Source organism: Dermochelys coriacea, chromosome 2 (assembly GCF_009764565.3).
Source record: "Dermochelys coriacea isolate rDerCor1 chromosome 2, rDerCor1.pri.v4, whole genome shotgun sequence".
In the NCBI taxonomy this organism is placed as follows: Eukaryota; Metazoa; Chordata; order Testudines; family Dermochelyidae; genus Dermochelys; species Dermochelys coriacea.
The window spans coordinates 3,468,654-3,491,421 of NC_050069.1; the positions used below are offsets into that span (position 1 = coordinate 3,468,654).

Sequence of the window (22,768 nt, forward strand, 5' to 3'; positions counted from 1 at the left end):
CACCCAGCCCCCGCATCGCTGACCCCTAGAGCCCCCCCATGCCCAGCCCCCGCATCACTGACCCAGAGCCTTGTCCCTGCCCAGCCCCTGCGTCACTGAACCCTAGAGGTCCCTCCCACCCCCCCGTATCTAGCCCTCTGCCACACTGACCAAGGTGAGCGGGACCCCTGTTGCTGACCCAGAGCCCTACTCCCACCCAGTCCCCATGTCGCTGACCCCTACAGCCTCCCCACCCAGGCAGTCACACACACTCACACCCCCTAGATCCCTGCCCCCCCACCCAGCCCCCGTGTCGCTGACCACTAGAGCCCCCCTATGCTCAGCCCCACCATCACTACCACTGTGAGATGCAGGACCCTGAGCTCCAAAGACCCGCTCCAGGCTGGCGCCCCCGTGTTCACACACACGCAGCGCGCTGGGAGATCCGGCCAGGTAGGTCAACGAGGAGCCTCCTGGCACGTAACCACGACCTGCCCACGGCCCCTCCAGGAGAACGAGGGCCTGAGGTCGAGAGTGCAGCACCTGGAGATGTCCCTGCAGCAGAAGGTGGAGGAGCTGGTGCGCCTGGAGGGGCAGGTCAGCGCCCTGCAGTGGCGGAAGGAGCAGGAGGTGCGCAGGCTGGACGAGCGGATACAGGAGCTGCAGCTCGCGCTGGAGACCCGGCAGAACCGGCCCCCTGATGTTCAGGTGAGCCCAGCTCAGGGCCTGCCTCTCGGGGCCGCAGTTTGCCTCTGTGGCCTCTAGAGGGCAGGCGCAGCCTCTTGCTCTCACACATGTGCCACAGGTCTAATTGCCCCAGCAGGGGGCAGTGACACACACACACACACACACACACACACACACGGCTCTGATTCCCCCAGCAGGGGGCAGTGACACACACACACACACAATCACACACACACACACACACACACACGGCTCTGATTCCCCCAGCAGGGGGCAGTGACACACACACACACACAATCACATACACACACACACACGGCTCTGATTCCCCCAGCAGGGATAGTGACACACACACACATGCACGGCAGTGACACAAACACACACGTACGGGTCCAATTCCCCCAGCAGGGATAGTGACACACACACATACACACACACACGGCTCTGATTCCCCCAGCAGGGATAGTGACACACACACACACACACACACACACACGGCTCTGATTCCCCCAGCAGGGGGCAGTGACACACACACACACACAATCACATACACACACACACACGGCTCTGATTCCCCCAGCAGGGATAGTGACACACACACACACAATCACACACACAGCTCTGATTCCCCCAGCAGTGATAGTGACACACACACACATGCACGGCAGTGACACAAACACACACGTACGGGTCCAATTCCCCCAGCAGGGATAGTGACACACACACATACACACACACACGGCTCTGATTCCCCCAGCAGGGATAGTGACACACACACACACAATCACACACACAGCTCTGATTCCCCCAGCAGGGATAGTGACACACACACACATGCACGGCAGTGACACAAACACACATGTATGGGTCCAATTCCCCCAGCAGGGATAGTGACACATACACACACACACGGCTCTGATTCTCCCAGCAGGGATAGTGACACACACACACACACAATCACACACACACACACGACTCTGATTCCCCCAGCAGGGATAGTGACACACACACACACAATCACACACACACACGGCTCTGATTCCCCCAGCGGGGATAGTGACACACACACACACAATCACACACACACACGGCTCTGATTCCCCCAGCGGGGATAGTGACACACACACACACAATCACACACACACACGGCTCTGATTCCCCCAGCAGGGATAGTGACACACACACACATGCACGGCAGTGACACAAACACACATGTACGGGTCCAATTCCCCCAGCAGGGGGCAGTGACACACATACATACAGGTCTGATTCCCCCAGCAGGAGGCAGTCACACAAACTCACACACACACACACACACACACACGCAGAGGTCTGATTCCCCCAGCAGGGAGCAGTGACGCCCCCACTCCCCAACCCTTCACAGCGTCCATTTCACATCTCTAGTATGTGACCCAGACGGTGGAGGTGGAGTCCCCCACGACCCTGAGGTCTCTGGTGGAGGCCGAGGAGCGGAACCGGGGGCTGCTGGAGCAGCTGTCCAGCCAGGGGGAGCACTGCCAGCGGCTGGTGGAGCAGCTGCAAGGCTCGGAGGAGGTGACTGCTGGGCTGCGAGACAAGGTGAGCGAGAGCGGCACCGTTGACAGGGTGGGTGGGATTCAAACTCGTGCCCTTGCAGGCAGAATACTGCGGTCCATGGCCCCTCTCTCCTTTGCTGAGAGCTGCATCCCCTGACATAGAGACCCCACCCTGGGGGCCATCGGGCACAGGAGGGTAGCCCAGCCTTGCATTCCAGTAGCCCAGACCCTACAAAAGAGGGGGCAGGACCCCGGGGCCCGGGCATGGCAGGTGGCGGTGGGGAATGGAGCTGCTCCGTCCAGCCCCCAGAGCAGGCGCTCACCTGTGGAGGGAACGACCTCCCCCAGGCCATAGACAGGAGCCCCGTCCCTCACTCATGTGACCCCCACAGCCCCTGGGGAGAGCCAGACGAGCCCTCCCTGATGACCCGAGGGTCTCCTCACCTGCAGATCTCTGCCTACGAGTGCGAGATCACCAAGCTGCGGGAGGAGCTGCTGCGGGAGATCAGCCACCTGGAAGCCCAGAAGGAGGAGGCCGTCAAGGAAGCCTCGGAGTGCTCGGAGCAGCACCTGGAGCAGCTCCGCGAGCAGCTGACGGGTACCACAGGCCTGGGGAGGGGCTGGGGAAGTGTCTCCGAAAGCCCCTGGTCAGGAGGGGATCCTGAGCCGTGAGCACACAGCGCTAGTGCCCCGGCGCGGATCCCTGCTGGGAGCAGATCCTGGCGCAGCCTCCCGGGGAGCCGATCCCTGGGGAGTGGATCCCCTGCGCTCGATGGGAGCAGATTCCAGCCCTGCGGAGTGGATCCCTGTGTGGGGCAGGGGTGGGGGGGATGGACTAGCTAGGGTCTGTTTCTGAGGGCAGCTGCCCCCGGTCTCTGCTCCCCTGGCAGGTGTCCAGAGGCGCCTGGCCACGCTGCAGCCCATCCTTAAGGGCATGAAAATGAACTACTCCAGCCTGCGCAGCCAGGTGCACGACTTCTCCGAGTTCTACGAGACAGCCATCCGGGAGGCCAGGAGGCAGGTGAGGCTGCTGGGGGACAGCCCGTCGGGGAGAAGCGAGGCTTGCCCACTGGGAATGGAGGGGGCAGGGGAGGCCCGTCCAGGGGAAGGAGGCAGTTGCTCCTGGTCCCCCAGCCTCCTTCCCCCAACACCAGCGGGGCTGGGCACTCAGGCTGGCTCTCTGCGATCGGCCCGGCTGGGGGCTGAGTGTCGCTGTCCCCCTAGATGTGCTCGGCCGCCAGCGAGGCGTCGGAGGCCAGCCGGGACCTGCTGCAGAAATACCAGCACGAGGTGCTGCTGCGCAAAAAGTACCACGCCCAGCTGGTGGAGCTGAAAGGTGCGGAGGGCTGGGGGAGGGTGGCAGGGGAGGGATTCAGTGTGGGGGCCTTGGGCAGGGCCGGATGGGCCCCGCGCCCCACCCAGCAGAGGCCCCAGGGAGCCTGGGACGGCAGGTCGCTCTCCTGGGTTGGGTGGATTCAGAGCCGAGCACCGGGGTGTGGCAGGCGTGAAAGGGTTAACTGGCTCTCAGGTGTCACCACCTGCCTGCCGGGTCTCTGAGCAGCCAATGACAGCTTGGCGCAACGACCTCTTGTGTTTCATTGGCTGAGCAGCTGTGTGGGAGGAGCCAAGGCGTTTCTGCTCCGCCTCCTGCCCCTGGAGTTCACATTGAGCTGGTTCAGCCCCTGTGAAAACCAGGGTCTGGTCCTGGCTCCGGGCCAACAGGATCCTGTGACCCGCCCCCGCCCGGCCCAGGGCTCGGGCGCCTTCGCTGACCCCAGAGCCCCCCGCCCGGCCCAGGGCTCGGGCGCCTGCGCTGACCCCAGAACCCCCCGCCCGGCCCAGGGCTCGGGCGCCTGCGCTGACCCCAGAGCCCCCGGCCCGGCCCAGGGCTCGGGCGCCTGCGCTGACCCCAGAGCCCCCGGCCCGGCCCAGGGCTCGGGCGCCTATGCTGACCCCTGAGCCCCCGGCCCGGCCCAGGGCTCGGGCGCCTGCGCTGACCCCAGAGCCCCCCGCCCGGCCCAGGGCTCGGGCGCCTGCGCTGACCCCTGAACCCCCGGCCCGGCCCAGGGCTCGGGCGCCTGCGCTGACCCCTGAGCCCCCGGCCCGGCCCAGGGCTCGGACGCCTGCGCTGACCCCAGAGCCCCTGGCCCGGCCCGGCCCAGGGCTCGGGCACCTGCGCTGACCCCAGAGCCCCCAGCCCGGCCCATGGCTCGGGCGCCTGCGCTGACCCCAGAGCCCCCCGCCCGGCCCAGGGCTCGGGCGCCTGCGCTGACCCCAGAGCCCCCCGCCCGGCCCAGGGCTCGGGCGCCTGCGCTGACCCCTGAACCCCCGGCCCGGCCCAGGGCTCGGGCGCCTGCGCTGACCCCTGAGCCCCCGGCCCGGCCCAGGGCTCGGACGCCTGCGCTGACCCCAGAGCCCCTGGCCCGGCCCGGCCCAGGGCTCGGGCACCTGCGCTGACCCCAGAGCCCCCAGCCCGGCCCATGGCTCGGGCGCCTGCGCTGACCCCAGAGCCCCCCGCCCGGCCCAGGGCTCGGGCGCCTGCGCTGACCCCAGAGCCCCCGGCCCGGCCCAGGGCTCGGGCGCCTATGCTGACCCCTGAGCCCCCGGCCCGGCCCAGGGCTCGGGCGCCTGCGCTGACCCCAGAGTCCCCCGCCCGGCCCATGGCTCGGGCGCCTGCTCTGACCCCAGAGCCCCCCGCCCGGCCCAGGGCTCGGGCGCCTGCGCTGACCCCTGAACCCCCGGCCCGGCCCAGGGCTCGGGCGCCTGCGCTGACCCCTGAGCCCCCGGCCCGGCCCAGGGCTCGGACGCCTGCGCTGACCCCAGAGTCCCCGGCCCGGCCCATGGCTCGGGCGCCTGCTCTGACCCCAGAGCCCCCCGCCCGGCCCAGGGCTCGGGCGCCTGCGCTGACCCCTGAACCCCCGGCCCGGCCCAGGGCTCGGGCGCCTGCGCTGACCCCTGAGCCCCCGGCCCGGCCCAGGGCTCGGAAGCCTGCGCTGACCCCAGAGCCCCTGGCCCGGCCCAGCCCAGGGCTCGGGCACCTGCGCTGACCCCCAGAGCCCCCAGCCGGCCCAGGGCTCGGGCGCCTGCGCTGACCCCAGAGCCCCCGGCCCGGCCTGGCCCAGGGCTCGGACGCCTGCGCTGACCCCAGAGTCCCTGGCCCGACCCAGGGCTCGGGCACCTGCGCTGACCCCCAGAGCCCCCGGCCTGGCCCAGGACTCGGGCGCCTGCGCTGACCCCAGAGCCCGTGGCCCGGCCCAGGGCTCGGGTACCTGCGCTGACCCCAGAGCCTGTGGCCCAGCCCAGGGCTCGGGTGCCTGCACTGACCCCTGAGCCCCCGGCCCGGCCCAGGGCTCGGGCACCTGCGCTGACCCCAGAGCCCCCGGCCGGCCCAGGGCTCGGGCACCTGCGCTGACCCCCAGACCCCTGGCCCGGCCCAGGGCTGGGGCACCTGTGCTGACCCCCTGAGTCCCCGGCCGGACCAGGGCTCGGGCACCTGCACTGACCCCCTGAGTCCCCAGCCGGACCAGGGCTTGGGCACCTGCGCTGACCCCCAGAGCCCCCGGCCCAGCCCAGGGCTCGGGCACCTGCGCTGACCTCCAGAGCCCCTGGCTTGGTCCAGGGTTCAGGCTCCTGCGCCTGTCCCTGGAGCCCTCCCTGCCCAGGCCCACACCAGGGGGTGAGCTGGGACCTCCAGCCACAGAAGCCTTTTTAGGCGTCCCTTCCAATGGGTCTGGGCCAGGACAGATGCTTTGAGGAGCCAAGACTGTACCCCGGTGGTGACGGGAGCATACCCCAGGTGTGGGGACAGAGCCCCGAAGATGGCAGTTCCCACTGGGCTGGGACCCAAGGGTCCCCCAATGAGCCATTAAGGGACTTAGCTGCGAATGGAGAGCCCTCCCCAAATGCCAGAGACCCTAGACGTGCCCTCCCCTGGCTCCTGCGCCCCCTCCCAGCCTGTGCGTGGCTGCAGCCTGGGGGAGTGGGCCGGCGGGGCAGGGCGGGGGCATGTTTGCAGGCAGGTCGCTGCCTTGTCTCTGGGGCAGCTCAAGCCTTGGCACTGCTGGTGTATCCCACCTTGCTGTGGAGCCGCTCGGGCTCTGCCCAGGGTGGGAGTGCTCCTTGCCCACTTCCAGCGTGCCCTGCTCCCCACAGCCATGGCTCAGGGCACTGGGCAGGGACAGGATTGACTGTGTTCCCCTCCGCAGTGGGACAGCGCCCTCCCCAGGCCGCCCCGGCTCACTACTGGCTTCTGCCCTGCGCAGGGAGCAGCTCGCTCGGGGACACTTGCCGTGGGGTCCCACAGGGCTGGCTTCGGCCCTGGCTGCAGGGTGAGCCTGTCTGCGGGCGGCTCTGGGGGTGGTGGTGGGGGTCTCAGCCTGGCTTCTCATGGGCCAGGCATCCATTGGCACTGATTGGCCAGGGGCTGGCTGGGCGATGGAGCCTGAGGGCGCCAGGCAGGGCTGAAGGCAGCGTGGCAGGCCCCTGGCTATCCCATGTAGAGGGCCCCGCAGAGCCCCCATGACCCTGTGTCTCTGCCCCCAGGGAACATCCGGGTGCTGTGCCGGCTGAAGCCGGTGACGGAGGTGGACCAGCGGGAGGGGGAGGTGAGCACGGCCGTCAGCACAGAGCCCGGCAGCGAGAGCAGCGTCACCGCCCGCTACAAGGGCAAGGAGAGGACCTTCGAGCTGGACAAGGTCTTCCTGCCGGAGGCCACGCAGGAGGAGGTGACCCGCTGCCCGATTCCCTCCCGCCACGCCGCGCCCCATCCCCTCTGTGCCAGCCTGGGCATCCCGGCTTGGCCACCCTCCTGCCCCTGAACCCAGGGCGGTGCCAGCCGTGAGCCGGGGGCCCAGGTGCCACCCACACCCCTGGCAGTTAGGGCCCCCGGGGGCATTCTGGCAGCGCAGATTGGTGGCAGGACCGGGTCTGAGCCACCCCCTGCCTGTTTCTCAGACTTGCGCCATGCCAGGGGACTCGGTGCCCTGGCCGGGCCTACAGGCATCTTCACCTTAGAGCTGTGGCCCCCCTGGCTGGGGTGGGGGGGATGGGAGGGGTGGCTCTCAAGGCAGCAGCTGCAGCCAGACACTTAGCTCTCCCTTCCCCTCATTGTGCCCGTGCCGGGGGTGCTGTGCCCCTTGGCCATGTCAGTGCTGGTCTCCGCGCTGGGCTGGGAGGCACAGCGCCCGTGTGACTCAGCCAAAGGGCCGTCCCCTGGCAGCTGCGGGGGCAGCAACAGCCCAGCGATTGGGGCAGTTGTGTGGGTGTGGGGTGGGCCCCCCGGATGCGCTGCATTACCAGGAGCCCTTCCATAGAGCTGCCATGCAGCCGGCAGGCCCCCCAGGGAGCTGCACTGCCTGGCAGCTCTTGGGAATGAGGGAGGGCAGGTCGGGGCATGTGCCTCCCTCCAGCCCCACCTTCCTCACATCTGCTATGGGATGGTATGGGGGTGACGGCTGTGCCCCCCATGCTTGCCAGGGTAGCAGTGCCTGGATCAGTCCAGAACGCTGCGGGGAAGGGAATGGAGCTGGGATATAGTGTTCTGGAACCTGGGGAGATGGAGCCTCCTGGAATGCTGGAGGGGCTTGGGGGACTCCAGAACGCTGCGGGGGGGGAGGGAGTTCCAGGGTGCAGGCAGGTGCAGCGTCCTAGAGGAACCGGGGAAGTGAGACAGGCAGAAGGGAGAAAAGCATTGTAGAAAATGGAGCATGTCAGAGCAGTGCTGGCACTGGGGAGCAATGGAGGAGGAGGAGGAGGGAGATTCTAGACCATCTGGCAGGATGTGTTCCAGAACAGCAAGACTTGCCAGCATTCTAGATCCGCACACAGGAGAGGTTGTTCTAGATCAGGGTGTGGGGTGGAGCGTTCTAGCACGGTCTGTGTAGGGCACTCTAGGACAGCATGCCTTTGTGCGTGTTCTGCAATGAGACACATGCTGTAGTGTTCTAGATCCGTGCATCACCTGGTGTTCTAAAATGGCACACAAAGGTGGCCGATAGAGCTCTAGAATAAGATAGGTTACAGTGATCTAGGTGTACATTTATGGCCCAAATGTTCTAGAGAATTGTCTTGGGAGGGTGGGACATTCTAGGATAGTTAACAGAAGGTTGCAAAATGCCACGTGGGTTATAGTGTTCTAAGTAAATGGAAATATGGCACATTCTAGATCAATGTGTGGAACATTCTAGATTCAAAGTGCAAGGGTGTGGTGTCCTAAAACAGCATGTGGGGGTGATGAGGAGTGTTCTACAATGACATGTAGGCCATGGTGTTCTGGGTCTGTGTATGGGATCAGTGTAGATTGATGGATGACAGTGTTCCAGAACAACATGTGGGGCACAGTACTCCCACTGTGTGGGTAGTGCAAGGAGTTCCAGAGCAATGTGCACAGGCTGATTGGTCTAGATCAGTGTGTGGAGGGACTGTTCTAGATCAGCCCATGGGCTGACTTTCCAGAGTGGTATGTGGGCCAACTGTTCTAGAGCATGCTCTCTCTCTCTCTCTCTCTCTCTCTCTCTCTCTCTCTCTGTATGGACTGTTCCAGAGTGGTATGTGCCCTGACTGTTCTAGAGGTGTGTGCGGGGTGGAGACGGACTGTTCTAGAGCTCACTCTCTCTGTGTGTGTGGGCGGATTGTTCTAGAGCAGTGCGCAGCTAGACTGCTCTAGAGTCGCTTGTGGTCTGTTCTAGAGCTTGGTGTGCATGTGCGGGTGGGTTGTTCTAGAGCAGTGTGCAACTCGACTGTCCTAGAGCCGTTTGCGGTCTGTTCTAGAGCGGCATGCAGGGGGATCGTGTTCTGAGACGGCATGTGGTGGTCTGGCAGAGCGTGCTGGGGGGGGAACTCTGGGCACTGCCTCCCCCCCGGAGGGCTCATTAATTCTGCGCTGACCTTTCCACCTGGTGCTTTGTGACCCCTTGATCCCCAGGTGCCTAGCCAGGGACAGGACCCTGGAGCTCCTCCCGGACCGCCAGAGCCATGATTGCCAGGGCCACAGGTAACTGGCTTTCCTCCCGCACGACCAGCAGCCTCAGCCCCCAGCACTCACCCCGCCTGCTCAGGGCACCCCCTGCACTGCACCTCTCCCCTCACAGCTCTGCTGGCCGTCACCCACACTGCAGAACCTGCACCCCACACCGGGACACGGGTCCCTCGGCCCCCTGCTGACGCCCACCTATTTGTCTGCCTCCCGCTCAGGTGTTCCTGGAGATCGAGCCCCTGGTACTGTCCTGTCTGGATGGCTACAATGTCTGTATCTTTGCCTACGGGCAGACCGGCTCGGGGAAGACGTACACCATGGAGGTAAGCAGCAGGGCCATGGGGCTGAGGAAGGGGCCAGTCTGGGTTCTGCCCCACTTAGCCCCACAGGTTCCAGGAAGGGCTGACACCGGGGTGGGGGAATGGAGAGACCCCGCTCTGCATCGCAGGCCTAGAGCCCTCCAGGGACGTGGGAATCCGGCTGCCCCCAAGACAGTCTCCTGCTCTCGGGAGCTGGGATCTGTCTCTCTGCCCTTGGGAAGGGGGGCGTCGCCTGCGGGCGTCCTGCCGGCGTGAGGGCGTTTGGAGCCGCCTGGCAGCACGGGGCTCAGTGCAGGGGATCCCGACCTGCACACTCCTACACACGGGTACACACGTGTGGGCCAACGGGCCGTGACGCGCATGGACAGGCCCACACACGCCTCCATGTTGATGGGACGCTGAGGGGGCCCAGGCTGCCCCCGAAGCCCCCACCTCTGGGCTGGGCAGAAGCCTGAGGCCCGGTCTCTGTCTGGCTCCAGGGCGTCCCCGAGGACCCTGGCATAAACCAGCGGGCGCTGCAGGCCCTGTACCGGGAGATGGAGGCCAGGGAGGGGCAGTGGAAGTATTCGGTGAGCCTCAGCGTGGTGGAGATCTACAACGAGGGGATCCGGTAAGAGGGGGCCGGGGGAGGGGGCCTGCCCTAGGCACCGCTAGGAATGCCCTGCCCCCCACAGAACCTTCCCCTCTCCCCGCTGCGCGGGCTGGACACCGCGCTGCCCTGCCGGGCAGGGTCTGACCAAAGACCTACTCAGCACTCTACAGTGACCCCAATACCCAGCATGGGACTAGGGGGCGCCGTGCTGGGACAGGGGGAGGGGGCGCAGCAGGGGGCGCTCTCACACTGATTGGCAGGACCCCAGAGCGCACTAGGGGGCGCCGTGCTGCAGGGGGCGCTCTCGGCTCTGATTGACAGGACCCCAGAGCGCACTAGGGGGCGCCGTGCTGCAGGGGGCGCTCTCGGCTCTGATTGGCAGGACCCCAGAGCGCACTGGGGGCACCGTGCTGCAGGGGGCGCTCTCGGCTCTGATTGACAGGACCCCAGAGCGCACTAGGGGGCGCCGTGCTGCAGGGGGCGCTCTCGGCTCTGATTGACAGGACCCCAGAGCGCACTAGGGGGCACCGTGCTGCAGGGGGCGCTCTCGGCTCTGATTGACAGGACCCCAGAGCGCACTGGGGGCACCGTGCTGCAGGGGGCGCTCTCGGCTCTGATTGACAGGACCCCAGAGCGCACTAGGGGGCGCCGTGCTGCAGGGGGCGCTCTCGGCTCTGATTGACAGGACCCCAGAGCGCACTGAGGGCACCGTGCTGCAGGGGGCGCTCTCGGCTCTGATTGACAGGACCCCAGAGCGCACTAGGGGCGCCGTGCTGCAGGGGGCGCTCTCGGCTCTGATTGACAGGACCCCAGAGCGCACTAGGGGGCGCCGTGCTGCAGGGGGCGCTCTCGGCTCTGATTGACAGGACCCCAGAGCGCACTAGGGGGCGCCGTGCTGCAGGGGGCGCTCTCGGCTCTGATTGGCAGGACCCCAGAGCGCACTGGGGGCACCGTGCTGCAGGGGGCGCTCTCGGCTCTGATTGACAGGACCCCAGAGCGCACTAGGGGGCGCCGTGCTGCAGGGGGCGCTCTCGGCTCTGATTGACAGGACCCCAGAGCGCACTAGGGGGCGCCGTGCTGCAGGGGGCGCTCTCGGCTCTGATTGACAGGACCCCAGAGCGCACTAGGGGGCGCCGTGCTGCAGGGGGCGCTCCCGGCTCTGATTGACAGGACCCCAGAGCGCACTAGGGGGCGCCGTGCTGCAGGGGGCGCTCTCGGCTCTGATTGACAGGACCCCAGAGCGCACTGGGGGCACGGTGCTGCAGGGGGCGCTCTCGGCTCTGATTGACAGGACCCCAGAGCGCACTGGGGGCACGGTGCTGCAGGGGGCGCTCTCGGCTCTGATTGACAGGACCCCAGAGCGCACTAGGGGGCACGGTGCTGCAGGGGGCGCTCTTGGCTCTGATTGACAGGACCCCAGAGCGCACTAGGGGGCGCTGTGCTGCAGGGGGCGCTCTCGGCTCTGATTGACAGGACCCCAGAGCGCACTAGGGGGCGCCGTGCTGCAGGGGGCGCTCTCGTTTCTGATTGACAGGACCCCAGAGCGCACTGGGGGCACGGTGCTGCAGGGGGCGCTCTCGGCTCTGATTGACAGGACCCCAGAGCGCACTAGGGGGCGCCGTGCTGCAGGGGGCGCTCTCGGCACTCATTGGCAGGACCCCAGAGCGCACTGGGGGCGCTGTGCTGCCGGAGATGCAGATTTGAAGCTGAAACATAAAACTAGGTCCTGAGTAAATCCCAGCTCAGATGAATCAATGCTGCCTCCTTAAATCCTCCTGTTGATTTCAGTTGGATCCAGGATTCCTCTTCACTTGTTCTAAGCTGCTGTTCAGAGTGGCTGTACAGCCCTGCTCCAGAGGTGGCTGCATTTCCATGGAGAGGGCAGTGATTGCTCTGTATGGTTTGTGAAGCACTTCATATTACCCAGCCCTAGGTCCCAGACTCTCCATGGCCTGTCCCCTTCCCTAGCATCCCTGTCTGCAGACTCAATACTGTCTCAACCTGCCCTGAGGGACCCAGAGCACCCAGGGACCGTCCTGGGCACAGGGACCCAGCCTGAGCCGATGTTGTCATCTCCCTGCAGGGATCTGCTTGGGAAGGAGCCGCAGGAGAAGCTGGACATCAAGCTGAACCCTGACGGGAGTGGGCAGCTCCATGTGCCGGGCCTGACCAGTGTGGAGGTGCAAGGGCTCCGGGAGATCCGAAAGGTACCAGGGGATGGGACAAAGCCACCCATGGCTTTCGGGTGCAGGAGGAGTGAAGGGGCAGGGCATCTGAGTTATAATGGTAGGGGTGGAGCTAAAAGGGGCAGGGTCATGCTCATGAATTGGTGAAACCTGCTTGCTCCCTTTGCTAGTGCTACTGACTCATTCGGTGCTGCCCAGGCCGGTGCTCCCCGGGAGCTTCGCCTAGCAGAGCGGGAGGTTCCCCACAGCTGCCACGTCTTGGAGGGTGGGGTTGGGGGCTGTGAGATTCTGTCCAGCTTCCCCCGTTCCTGGTGGGTTCATTCCCTGGGCCTTTGGGTCTGTCTCAGATGCTGTCGCTGGGGAAGAGAAACCGGGCGACCTACTGCACCAACATGAACGAGCGCAGCTCCCGGTCCCACGCCCTGCTCACCGTCACCATCACCGGCACCAACTGCAGCACCGGCACCAAAACCTCAGGTACCCACTGCCGCGGGCCTGGGCCACAATCCTCTCCTGGATCCCCGGCCTGCTCCGCGTTGCCCCCTGCTGGCTGCTCCGCACAGAGGAGAGAAGCCCTGGGACAGCCTGGGGGTGGCAGAGCCACCCGAGTCTGACTGTCCATAGCTGCAGCTGATGAACAGGAGGCGAGGAAGAGGGCTGGGGGCTTTGGATGTCATGGTCAGTGCTGGGGACACACTGATTCAGGATTTCCGGGGGATGGGGGAGGAACTTGAGGTTTGGTGCTTGTGGGAGGCCCCTGAGCCTTCCTCCAGCCACCCTCACGCAGGGGCAGAGCTGTGGGGGGCAGAGGTCCAATGGAGGCTGCACTGAGGTCAGACCAGGCTTGTCAGGGACAAGGCGGGGTTCTTAGGCAGGAATGGCCAGCTGAGGAGGTGTCAAGTGGCCCGGGGCTTGCTCAGGGGAGGGTTGGCTCTGATTCCAGGGCAGTGACTTGACGTTGTTCCTGGCTGCCAGCTGGCCTGTCTATGCTGCAGTTTGGCCTGTCTCAGCTGGCTTGGTCCAAGGGGCTGTTTCCTTGCGGGGTAGATGTTAGGACTCGGGCTGGAGCCTGGGCTCTGGGACCCTGCAACAGGCGAAGATCCCAAGGCCGAAGTTAAACATCCCCGTAGCAAGAGGCCGAGTCTGTTAAGACAGGCCAGCTGTGGGTGTTTAATTGCAGTATAGGTATACCTTGTGAAACGAGTTGGCTGGGCCTCAGGCTAGGTCCCCGTGGATATGCGTCACCCTCTCAGAAGAATAGAAGAATGGCCAGACTGGGTCAGACCAATGGTCCATCTAGCCCAGTAACCTGTCTTCCGACAGTGGCCAATGCCAGGTGCCCCAGAGGGAATGAACAGAACAGGTAATCATCAAGTGATCCATCCTCTGTCACCCATTCCCAGCTTCTGTCAAACAGAGGCTAGGGACACCATTTCTACCCATCCTGCCTACTAGCCATTGATGGACCTATGCTCCATGAACTTATCTAGTTATTTTTTGAACCCTGTTATAGTCTTGGCCTTGACAACATCCTCTGGCAAGGAGTTCTACAGGTTGATGTGCATTGTGAGGAAAAAATACTTCTTTTTGTTTGTTTTAAACCTGCTGCCTATTAATTTCATTTGTTGACCCCTAGTTCTTGTGTTATGACGAGTAAATAACACTTCCTTATTTACCTTCTCCACACCAGTCATGATTTTATAGACCTCTAGCATATCCCCCCTTTGTCTCCTCTTTTCCAAGCTGAAAAGTCCCAGTCTGATTAATCTCTCCTCATACAGAAGCTGTTCCAGACCCCTCGTCGTTTCTGTTGCCCTTTTCTGAACCTTTTCCAATTCCAATGTATCTTTTTTGAGATGGGGCGACCACATCCACACGCAGTATTCAAGATGACAGGTTTCAGAGTAGCAGCCGTGTTAGTCTGTATTCGCAAAAAGAAAAGGAGTACTTGTGGCACCTTAGAGACTAACAAATTTATTAGAGCATAAGCTTTCGTGAGCTCCAGCTCACTTCATCGGATGCATCCGATGAAGTGAGCTGTAGCTCACAGAAAGCTTATGCTCTAATAAATTTGTTAGTCTCTAAGGTGCCACAAGTACTCCTTTTCTTTTTAGTATTCAAGATGTGGGTGTAGCACGGATTTATATAGATGCAATAAGATATATTCTGTCTTAGTATCTATCCCTTTCTTAATGATTCCCAACATTCTGTTCGTTTTTTGGCTGCCGCTGCTCAGTGAGTGGATGTTTTCAGAGAACTGTCCACAATGACTCCAAGAAGAAAAGGAGTACTTGTGGCACCTTAGAGACTAACAAATTTATTGAGCTGTAGCTCATGAAAGCTTATGCTCTAATAAATTTGTTAGTCTCTAAGGTGCCACAAGTACTCCTTTTCTTTTTGCAAATACAGACTAACCCGGCTGCTACTCTGAAAAATGACTCCAAGATCTCTGTCTTGAGTGGTAACAGCTAATTTAGACCCTATCATTTTCTATGTCAAGTTGGGATTATGTTTTCCAGTGTGCAGTACTTTGCATTTATCAACATTGATAAATGCAACTCCTAAATGTTCACCAAGAGGCCGCTGTACTGGGGCTCTCCAAGCAAGCCGAGGAAACCCTATAGGGCAGGGCTAATGGGGATGGGGGGAGCTCGTTCTGGTGCTGCCTGATCTGGTAGGGCCACCAACCCGCTGGTAGGGCCACCAACCCACTAATGCTGAATTCACACTATGGCCCTACTGCATCCAATTGTGCCCTTTAGCGATCAGTGCTCCAGAGTCCTTGCACCCTGATCCTCGCCTGTCCCCTAGGCCATGGCTAATGCTGAGTCTTGCAGTAGCAGCTAGAGGCCGGAGCAGGGGTGTCCCCCAGTGCTCGGCGCTGGCAGTATGCACAGGAAGTGACGGCCCCCCAAGTGCTGACAGGCCGAACACTCATCCCCTGGGCAGGGGCCCAACACTACAGCCCAGTGCTAGGGCATGAGCCCCTGACAGTGAAATGGACGAGAAACAAGGTGGAACTGACCAGGCTGCTGTCCTTGTCCAAGTGACCGAGACCCAGGGAGGGAACTGCCAGCCTCCCACCTGCAATCTCTGAACCCTTGGCCTGGTAGGGCCATGGACCCACTAATGCTGAATTCACACAGCATCGGGGCGGGGGGTGGAGGGGAAGGGTGTTTATTAATCGCCCAGCATTAGGGCCACCCTTTTGCCCTAGGGCGCTGGCCTCTGTTTTTACAGCCACAACTCACGGCCCCATAATAGTCTGTAGGTGTAGTTCAGGTCACTGGGTGATCAATGTACCAGGCTGTCCCTGCAGGGCAGTGGCTTTTGTGGTCTGAATTGCAGACTCAGATTTATGACCGTTGGTGCAAAATTGTGCTCCCAGAATGGAGAGGTCCCCGCTTGAAAATCTGGCTCTCCTCTCTTTGTGGGGCAGTGTTAGGTTCGGTTCTGGGGGTCCAGTGCCAGCTGGAGGGAGAACGAGGGATCTGGAGGGTGGGCAGGGAGAGGCTGCGGCTTCCCCAAGAGCACCCCACACCTGGCCCCTTCCTGGCAGACCCAGCCCTGCCTGGCTCCCCGGAGCCTGCCGCACAAAGCCCAGACTCTCCTCTTGTGTCTCTGGCACCCCAGGGAAGCTGAATCTGGTGGACCTGGCGGGTTCTGAGCGGGTCTGGAAGTCGGGGGCGCAGGGCGAGCGGCTGAAGGAAGCTCAGAACATTAACAAGTCCCTGCTGGCCCTGGGGGAGGTGATCCAGGCCCTCAGAGCCAAGCAGGGCCACGTGCCTTTCCGCAACTCCAAGCTCACCTACCTGCTGCAGGACTCCCTGGGCAAGGGCAACAAGACTGTAATGATGGTGCAGGTAGGTACCGCCGGACCCGGGGCATGCTGGGCAATGGCCGCACTGCATGCTGGGGCTCCACAGGCCACATCTCCTGCACATGAGCTGCTGCACCCAAAATGCCTCATGGAAATTCCCCGTTCTGTGGCAGAGAAAAGGGGGAATAACCGTTGTTGTTTGTGTAGGGCCTACGTTATTTCACCCCGTGCTGCTGCCTCTGGCCAGTAGGGAGAACACTGCTGACTAACAGACTTCCCAGCCCAGGGTGATACAGGGATCGTGGAGGGCTCGATTGGTTCCTGCTCGGCTGAGCAGCGGGGCCATGTCGTCCCACCCCCGCACCGAGAGGGCAGCTCAGCCCCCATGTCCGTTATTACCATGATGAGGAACCCTTGTGTGGGGGTAGGACTCTGGGGAATGGGGCCCGCTACCCCTTGGTGGTGAAGGCAGGTTATTTTAACCAGACCCCCTTACTCCGTCCGTCTCTCCCTGCAGATCTCGCTACTGGAGAAGAATGCGGGGGAGACCATGTGTTCCCTGAAGTTTGCTCAGCGTGTCTGCAAGGTGGAGCTGGGCCCGGCTTCCCGCAGGATCGACTCCTGGGGCCAGAGCGAGCTCTGAGCCCACCTGGCCCCATCCCTGGGCCCAAGATGCAGGCAGCAACCCCACCCCTCTCCAGCTGTGGCACAGCAAGGGGGCACCACAGCAGGGTAGGCAGGGGCCGTCGCCAGGGAGGGAGCAATCACATCCAACAGCCAGCGCATCCACAGGGCAATGGGGGCATCTGGTCTCAGACACCAGGCTGCTGGTGGAGCCCTGGCCTTAAGCCGAGCAACAGGGCAGAGAAGCAGGGGAAGGGTCTGGCCTAGCCTGGGCTGACCATGCTATGCTGGTTCCCTCTGCCCACTAGCGGGGACCCCGGCACACTGTCCCCAGCTCGGCAGCTGGGCTGTGATTTCCTCCAGCCATGGGGTCCCTTTCGGGCCAGACACCTGCCCCGAGCAGGGCCACTCTGGGCCCATTGTGACTAGGAGACGTACCCCCCGGCCATTACCCCTGTAGTACAGGTCGCCCAGCCCCCCATGCTGGATATTGGCAGCCCTTGACCACACCGTGCTCCCCTCTGCTGGCCCCCTGATGACGGAGGAAAGCTGTGTGGGACAGTGGGCTCCCACCCTGCAACTGTTATTGTAGGGCCTATCATAACAGTAGGGCATGCTCCCTATGTGTGGGTAAAGCACACGGAGCAGTCACCCTGCCCTCCGAATGGGCGAATAGGAGACCAGCAGGGCTTTGCCCCACCCCACAGCAATGCCCCCACATACTGCCTGACAATTGCTGAGCAGCCAGTGCCCTGAACAATCACGCATGCTCCTCTGCACACGCATGTCTGAATGCACATGCAAAGCCAGGCACAAGTGCACCTATATCCCCCTGGCCACCCATGTTGGGGAAGATCGCGGAGGACTCATTGTCCCCATCGCTCCTCGAACCCGAGCTTTATGCAAGGAATTAATTAGTGCAATAGCCTGGAGGGAGGCATCCTCATGCCCACGCTGCTGGCCCCTTCCACAGCCCCCCCACTGGAATAGCTAGGAGCGCCCCCCCCATAGCCGGTGCTGCCCCACTCCCTGCAGTTGCCCCCTGCTGGAGTAGCTGGGCACTCCACTCCCAGCCAGTGCTCCTGCACCACCACCTGCTGGGAGAGGCCCTTCATGCCCTGTCCCCAGGTCTGCGTCCATGACAGTTGGGCTGCTCACCGAGGGCTGGGGCCCCCAGGCTGTGTTTGTGCTACTTGAGCCCTATTCCCGCTGGGCACTTGCAGGGGCAATAAAGAGGAACCTTTGCACCCCAGCCTGTTCTTGATGCTGTCTTATTAGGGTGAGGGGCCCAGCTCTGAGACATCCCTCCCCCTCCCACCTGTTCCCTGCCCCCCACCTCCATCCCTGCATCCACCGAGGGACCCTGTGTCTCCTGCACACTCAGCCAGTTTGTCGCCTCCCCCACACACACACACACTTGCAAGAGCAAAGAATCTGCTGTCCCCAGCCTCTGCAATCCTCACAGATAGTCCTGGGCTCCCAACTGGTGGGGCCCAGCCCCAAACACCGTCTCATAGTCCATGCTCATGGCCCTGTGCCCTGACAGAGGGGTTAGGCTTTGTATTTCCTGCCATGGGTTCCCCCACTCATGGAGAAGGGGAAGGGGGGGGCCTGCCAAGCACAGCAGGGGGCAGATTGTAAAGCCCCCCACCACTACAGCTGCTTGCAGTTGCCCTCACTTTGCTCCCATCCCCCCACCCCGTAGTGAGTAGCAGATGGACCTGGGGCTGGAACAGGACAGGCTCAGGGAGCTGGGGGGAGCAGGCTGTGGGCAGGTGATGGGATCAGCGCAGTGAGCAGCACGGCCAAGTCTCCATTCACCTTTATTCATAGCTGTGCATGTTTGCGCACACTTTACACACATACCCCCCCCCCCACAATCTCTACCCCACTCGCTCACCTTCCCACTGGGGCTGGCCAGAGGAGGGGCAGGGCTGGCCTGGGCTGCCCTAGCCCCTGGGAGCCACCCCGCCTTTCTTCCAGCCCAGACTCTGGGCCCTGCTCCCCTGGGAAGGCCCCCAGGCCATGCCGCAGCACAACCTAAGCCCCGTGGCCAGGCCACGCTGTGTGCTGGGCTGCGTGGTGTAGGCCAAGGGCTCGGGAGGGGTTGGTCTCCAGGGCAGGGCCAGTGGGGAGCTGCCCTTTCCCAGCTTTTGGCCTTTATTGCACATTTAGCATCAGCCATTGCCCAGCAGCCGTGCTGCTGCCCCGCCGGAAAGGGGCTGCCCCCGTGCACCTCAGAATCCCCCGTACTGGGGGGGCACCAGCTGCTGGGTGTGCCAGGGCGGAGGCGCTGTGGGAGGGGCGTGTCTGGCCTTGCTGTGCGGGAGGGCCGGGAAGGCGCTGTCCAGATCCATGGGGATGCCCAGCAGTGGGGGAAGGGCCGCTGGCAAGGGCTGGGGCACAAGGTCCCAGTAGGCCGGGCTGACGTAGGCAGTGGGGCAGTAGCTGAGGTAGGGCAGCCCCGGGATGGGGGGAAAGGCAAAGCAAGTGGGGATGAGCGGGGTCAGGCCCATAGCGTAGGAGGGGGGGAGCTGGTGCATGGGGGACACTGGCGGAGTGCGGCACGTGGAGCCCTCTGAGTCAGAGCTGCTGCTCGGGAAGGCTTGGAGCAGCTGGGGGCGCTTGGCTAGAGCCGGGGGCTGCGGACTGCCTGGGCTCTTTTCATCCAAGGGCAGCGTCGAGGCAGAGGAGGAGCGAGTCCTTGGGATGCCAGGGCCCCTGGAGGGGTAGCTGGGGCTGCCAGGGGCCCTCAGCGCAGTGGGGGAAGGAAGCGGGAAGGGAGAGGGCTCCTGGCTTTCCAGGTGCAGAGACCTCCCCAGCCTGGGCAGCCCCTGACCCCCAGGCTGCTCGTTCAAGTCCACCTTGTCCAGGTTCTGCAACAGGGACTGGATGGAAAAGGAAGTGTCCAGCCGGGGCCTGGCCTGCGGGGCCTGAGTCTTTGGATCGGCCCCGGGTGCAGGAGCTCTAGCGCCCACGCTGGCTGCAGGCAGCATCTGCTGGGGGCCCCCCCTGTAGTGCTGGCCATGCAGGATGAAGGGGGCCAGGTCGCTGGTGAAGGAGGCCGCCTCCTGCCGGGAGATGGCCGTGTTCTGCAGCTTCAGGGCGTCTGGGGGGATCTGGCTCACGTCCACCGTCCAGAAATTCCCTTTGGCCTTGGGCTTTGCGGGATCCTTCAGCAGCTGCCGGGGAGAGAGCGAGACGGGCTCAATCTGTGGGAGGGGGGAGGTCTCCAGGGACAGAGCTCCCCAGAGTCAGAGACCCCCCGTCAGCCTGCCCCCCACTGTCAGCCAGACCTCCATTTCCTGTTTATCCTCATCACTGCCTGCCCCCCATCCCGTCATCCCCACACCCCATCATCCCCACCCCCCACTGCCAGCCTGCCCTCCATACCCAATCTTCCCCACCTTGTCAGCCTGTCCCATGCCCCGTTAACACCACCCCCCACTGCCAGCCTGCCCCTCATTTCCTATTTACCCCCCCACTGCCAGCCTGCCCTCCATACCCAATTATCCCCACCCTGTCAGCGTGCCCCATTAACCCCACTGCCCCACTGCCAGCCTGCCCCCCATTTCCTGTTTACCCCACCCACTGCCAGCCTGCCCGCCATATCCCATCATCTCCACCCCCTACTGCCAGCCTTCCCTCCATACCCCATCATTCCCACCCCCCCACTGCCAGCCTGCCCTCCATACCTGTCATCCCCACCCTGCCAGCCTGCCCCATGCCCCATTAACCCCACCCCCCACTGCCAACCTGCTTCCCATGTCCTGTCATCCTCCCCACTGCCAGCCTGTCACCACATAGCCCATTAACCCCACCCCCACTGCCAGCCTGCCCCCCATTTCCTGTTTATCCCCCCCACTGCCAGCCTGCCCCCATGCCTCAACATCCCTACCCCCAAAATTGCCAGCCTGCCCACCATACCCCATCACCATCACCCCACCGCCAGCCTGCCCCCGCCCCATATCCTGCCACCTCCACCGCCAGCCTGCCCCCAAAGCCCCGTCACCCCACCCCACCCTTGCCCCCGGCCCAGCGCTCACCTTGGAGAAGCAGCGGTTGGAGGACAGGTTGTGGCGGATGGAGTCCTTCCAGCCCTGGTAGCCCTCGGTGAAGAAGGGGAAGAGGGCGCCGATCTCCTGGATGATCTGAAACCGAGAGACGGGGCGTGAGAGCCCCTGGCCACGGGCGGAGCAGACCCCAGCGCCGGGCCCTGCTGCGGGACCCTCACGCACCCCTCCCTGACCCCAACCAGTGACTCCCAGTGACCCCCAAAACCACTGACCCCACCCCATCTCGAACCACTGACCCCCACCTCTCCCCGAGCCAGTGGCCCCCAAACCCTCTCTCCCGCCTTCCGCATCCCCAAATTACTGAGCCCACCTCCCATCCCCTCACCTCAAACCCGTGATTCTCACCTCCCCCGAATCAGTGACCCCCCAACCCTCTCTCATACCCCAAACCACTGACCGCCCACCCGGAACCATTCCAAACCAGTGACCCCAAACACCCACCAATACCCCAAACCAAGTGACCCCTACCTCCACCCCGAACCAGTGACCCCCCTGAACCCAACCCCATCCCCTAACCTGAACTAGTCACCCCCCACTTCCACACGCCGAACCAGTGACCGCCCCAAACCCTCTCCCCCCGTCCCAAACAAGTGACTCCCACACCTCCAGCCCCTCAAACCAGTAACCCCCCTCTCCCCCCAACCACCCCATCCCTACCCCAAACCAGTGAACCCGCAACCCCGTCCCCAAACCTGAACTAGTGATCCCCTCTCCCGGAACCACTGGACCCACCTCCACATTCCCCATCCCCCCGAACCAGTGACCCCCCCCAACGACCCCCTTCCCCCTCTCCAAACCAGTGATCGCCCCGCAGCCACTGCCCCTACCACCGTCAAACCGCATCGCCCCTGCCGCCAATCCACCCCAGACCCCCCAAAAACCCCAACCGATCCCCCCAGCCCGCAGGCAGAGGGCAAGACGCTTGGAGCGGAGCTAACTGCGGGACCGGTGACCCTACGCTGGACTCCCCCAGGGAGTTCAAGCGTCCCCGCCCCACAACCTCCTACAGGGCACCCCAGGAGGGAACTGCAGCCTGCGGTCGGGGGTCACTGGTTCAGGGCGGGGGTCTCCTCCCGGGGGCACCAACCACCGAGGGGCCCCGATCCGGGCCTTGGCGAGTTGCGCGCTGCGCCGCCCGGCCAGGAGGGCGCAGCTGTCCCGGGCAGGGGGCCCCGTACCTGGGACAGCTTCAGCTTCCTGCCGGGCGAGGCCTGGATCACCAGGGCGATCATGGCCAGGTAGGTGTAGGGCGGCTTGCGGTGCCGGCTGTATTTCTTCTTCTTCGGCGGCGCCGGCTCCGCCGGGGGCCCGGGCGGCCGCTCCATGGCGCTGGGCTGGGCAGTGGGGCCCGAGGGCTGCTCCGCGGGGGCTGGGTCCGTCCGTCCCGGCCAGGCGCCCGGAGCGTGTGAAGGGGGAGGCCAGGCGCCCGCGGCGGCTGTTGGGAGCTCTCAGGTGGGCGCATTAGGGGCTCTCAGTGGCCATCGCGGCCTTTGTCATGCAGATGGGCGGCTCGCCCCCCGCTGGAGCCAGCCCGGCTGGGGTGCGGCCCAGGGGAAGGGGCTGGGCGCTGGCTCTGCTTTGGGAGGAGGCGGGAGGTGGCGGCCCTGGGTTGATTGAGGTGAGAAGTGGCCCCTGCCTCCCCTCCATCCTGCAGCTCAGCACAATGGGGCCCGAGACAGCGCTGCTGGGGTGGGGGGGAGCCACCCTCAGCCAGAGCCTCCTGCCCTGCCTGGCTCTGGGGTGACCCTACCTGGCAGGGTGGGCACCTGCCGTCCTGGGGCACCGCCATGGTATTGAGCACAGGGGTGACAAGCAGCTGCAGATGAGCTGAGATTCCCTTGGGCAGAGTGAGGCCTGGTACAGGAACAGGGCAAGGCTTGGCCTGGCTAGTTTAGGGGGTTGGGTGGGGGGCCTAGGAGCCATGAGCCGGGGTGATGCCAGGAAGAATCATAGCTTCGTAAGACTGGATGGGACCT

At 63.7% G+C, this 22,768-nt stretch overlaps 2 protein-coding genes across 3 annotated transcripts in view; one reads left to right on the top strand and one right to left on the bottom strand.

The window, feature by feature from the left end:
- The window catches only part of KIFC2 (kinesin family member C2), a 38,247-nt gene extending 20,540 nt beyond the window's left edge, over positions 1–17,707 (top strand). For both annotated transcript variants that reach the window (XM_038393534.2, XM_043509881.1), the window contains 12 exons: positions 490–687; positions 2,071–2,244; positions 2,652–2,799; positions 3,092–3,222; positions 3,426–3,537; positions 6,744–6,925; positions 9,393–9,497; positions 9,974–10,104; positions 12,170–12,293; positions 12,620–12,749; positions 15,906–16,135; positions 16,610–17,707. In XM_038393534.2, coding sequence (XP_038249462.1) covers positions 490–687; positions 2,071–2,244; positions 2,652–2,799; positions 3,092–3,222; positions 3,426–3,537; positions 6,744–6,925; positions 9,393–9,497; positions 9,974–10,104; positions 12,170–12,293; positions 12,620–12,749; positions 15,906–16,135; positions 16,610–16,735 — 1,791 coding nt within the window. In that variant the 3' untranslated portion in view covers positions 16,736–17,707. The remainder of the gene's footprint in view (positions 1–489; positions 688–2,070; positions 2,245–2,651; positions 2,800–3,091; positions 3,223–3,425; positions 3,538–6,743; positions 6,926–9,392; positions 9,498–9,973; positions 10,105–12,169; positions 12,294–12,619; positions 12,750–15,905; positions 16,136–16,609) is intronic.
- Positions 17,708–18,408: 701 nt separating this feature from the next.
- Positions 18,409–22,731, bottom strand: FOXH1 (forkhead box H1). The gene is made up of 3 exons (XM_038393362.2): positions 21,971–22,731; positions 20,763–20,867; positions 18,409–19,898 (listed from the first exon to the last, which is right to left on the bottom strand). The coding sequence occupies exons 1-3, from the start codon at positions 22,115–22,117 to the stop codon at positions 18,954–18,956; spliced, it is 1,197 nt and encodes a 398-aa protein (XP_038249290.1). The 5' UTR covers positions 22,118–22,731; the 3' UTR covers positions 18,409–18,953.
- Between the last annotated feature and the right edge of the window lie 37 nt (positions 22,732–22,768).

Bases quoted from the DNA above. Each gene is read 5' to 3' on its own strand.
- FOXH1 (XM_038393362.2), bottom strand. From the start codon at position 22,117: ATGGAGCGGCCGCCCGGGCCCCCGGCGGAGCCGGCGCCGCCGAAGAAG. The intron at 20,868-21,970 runs GTACGGGGCCCC...TCTCGGTTTCAG, and splicing joins GGAAGCTGAAGCTGTCCCAG to ATCATCCAGGAGATCGGCGC. The intron at 19,899-20,762 runs GTGAGCGCTGGG...TCTCCCCGGCAG, and splicing joins CCAACCGCTGCTTCTCCAAG to CTGCTGAAGGATCCCGCAAA.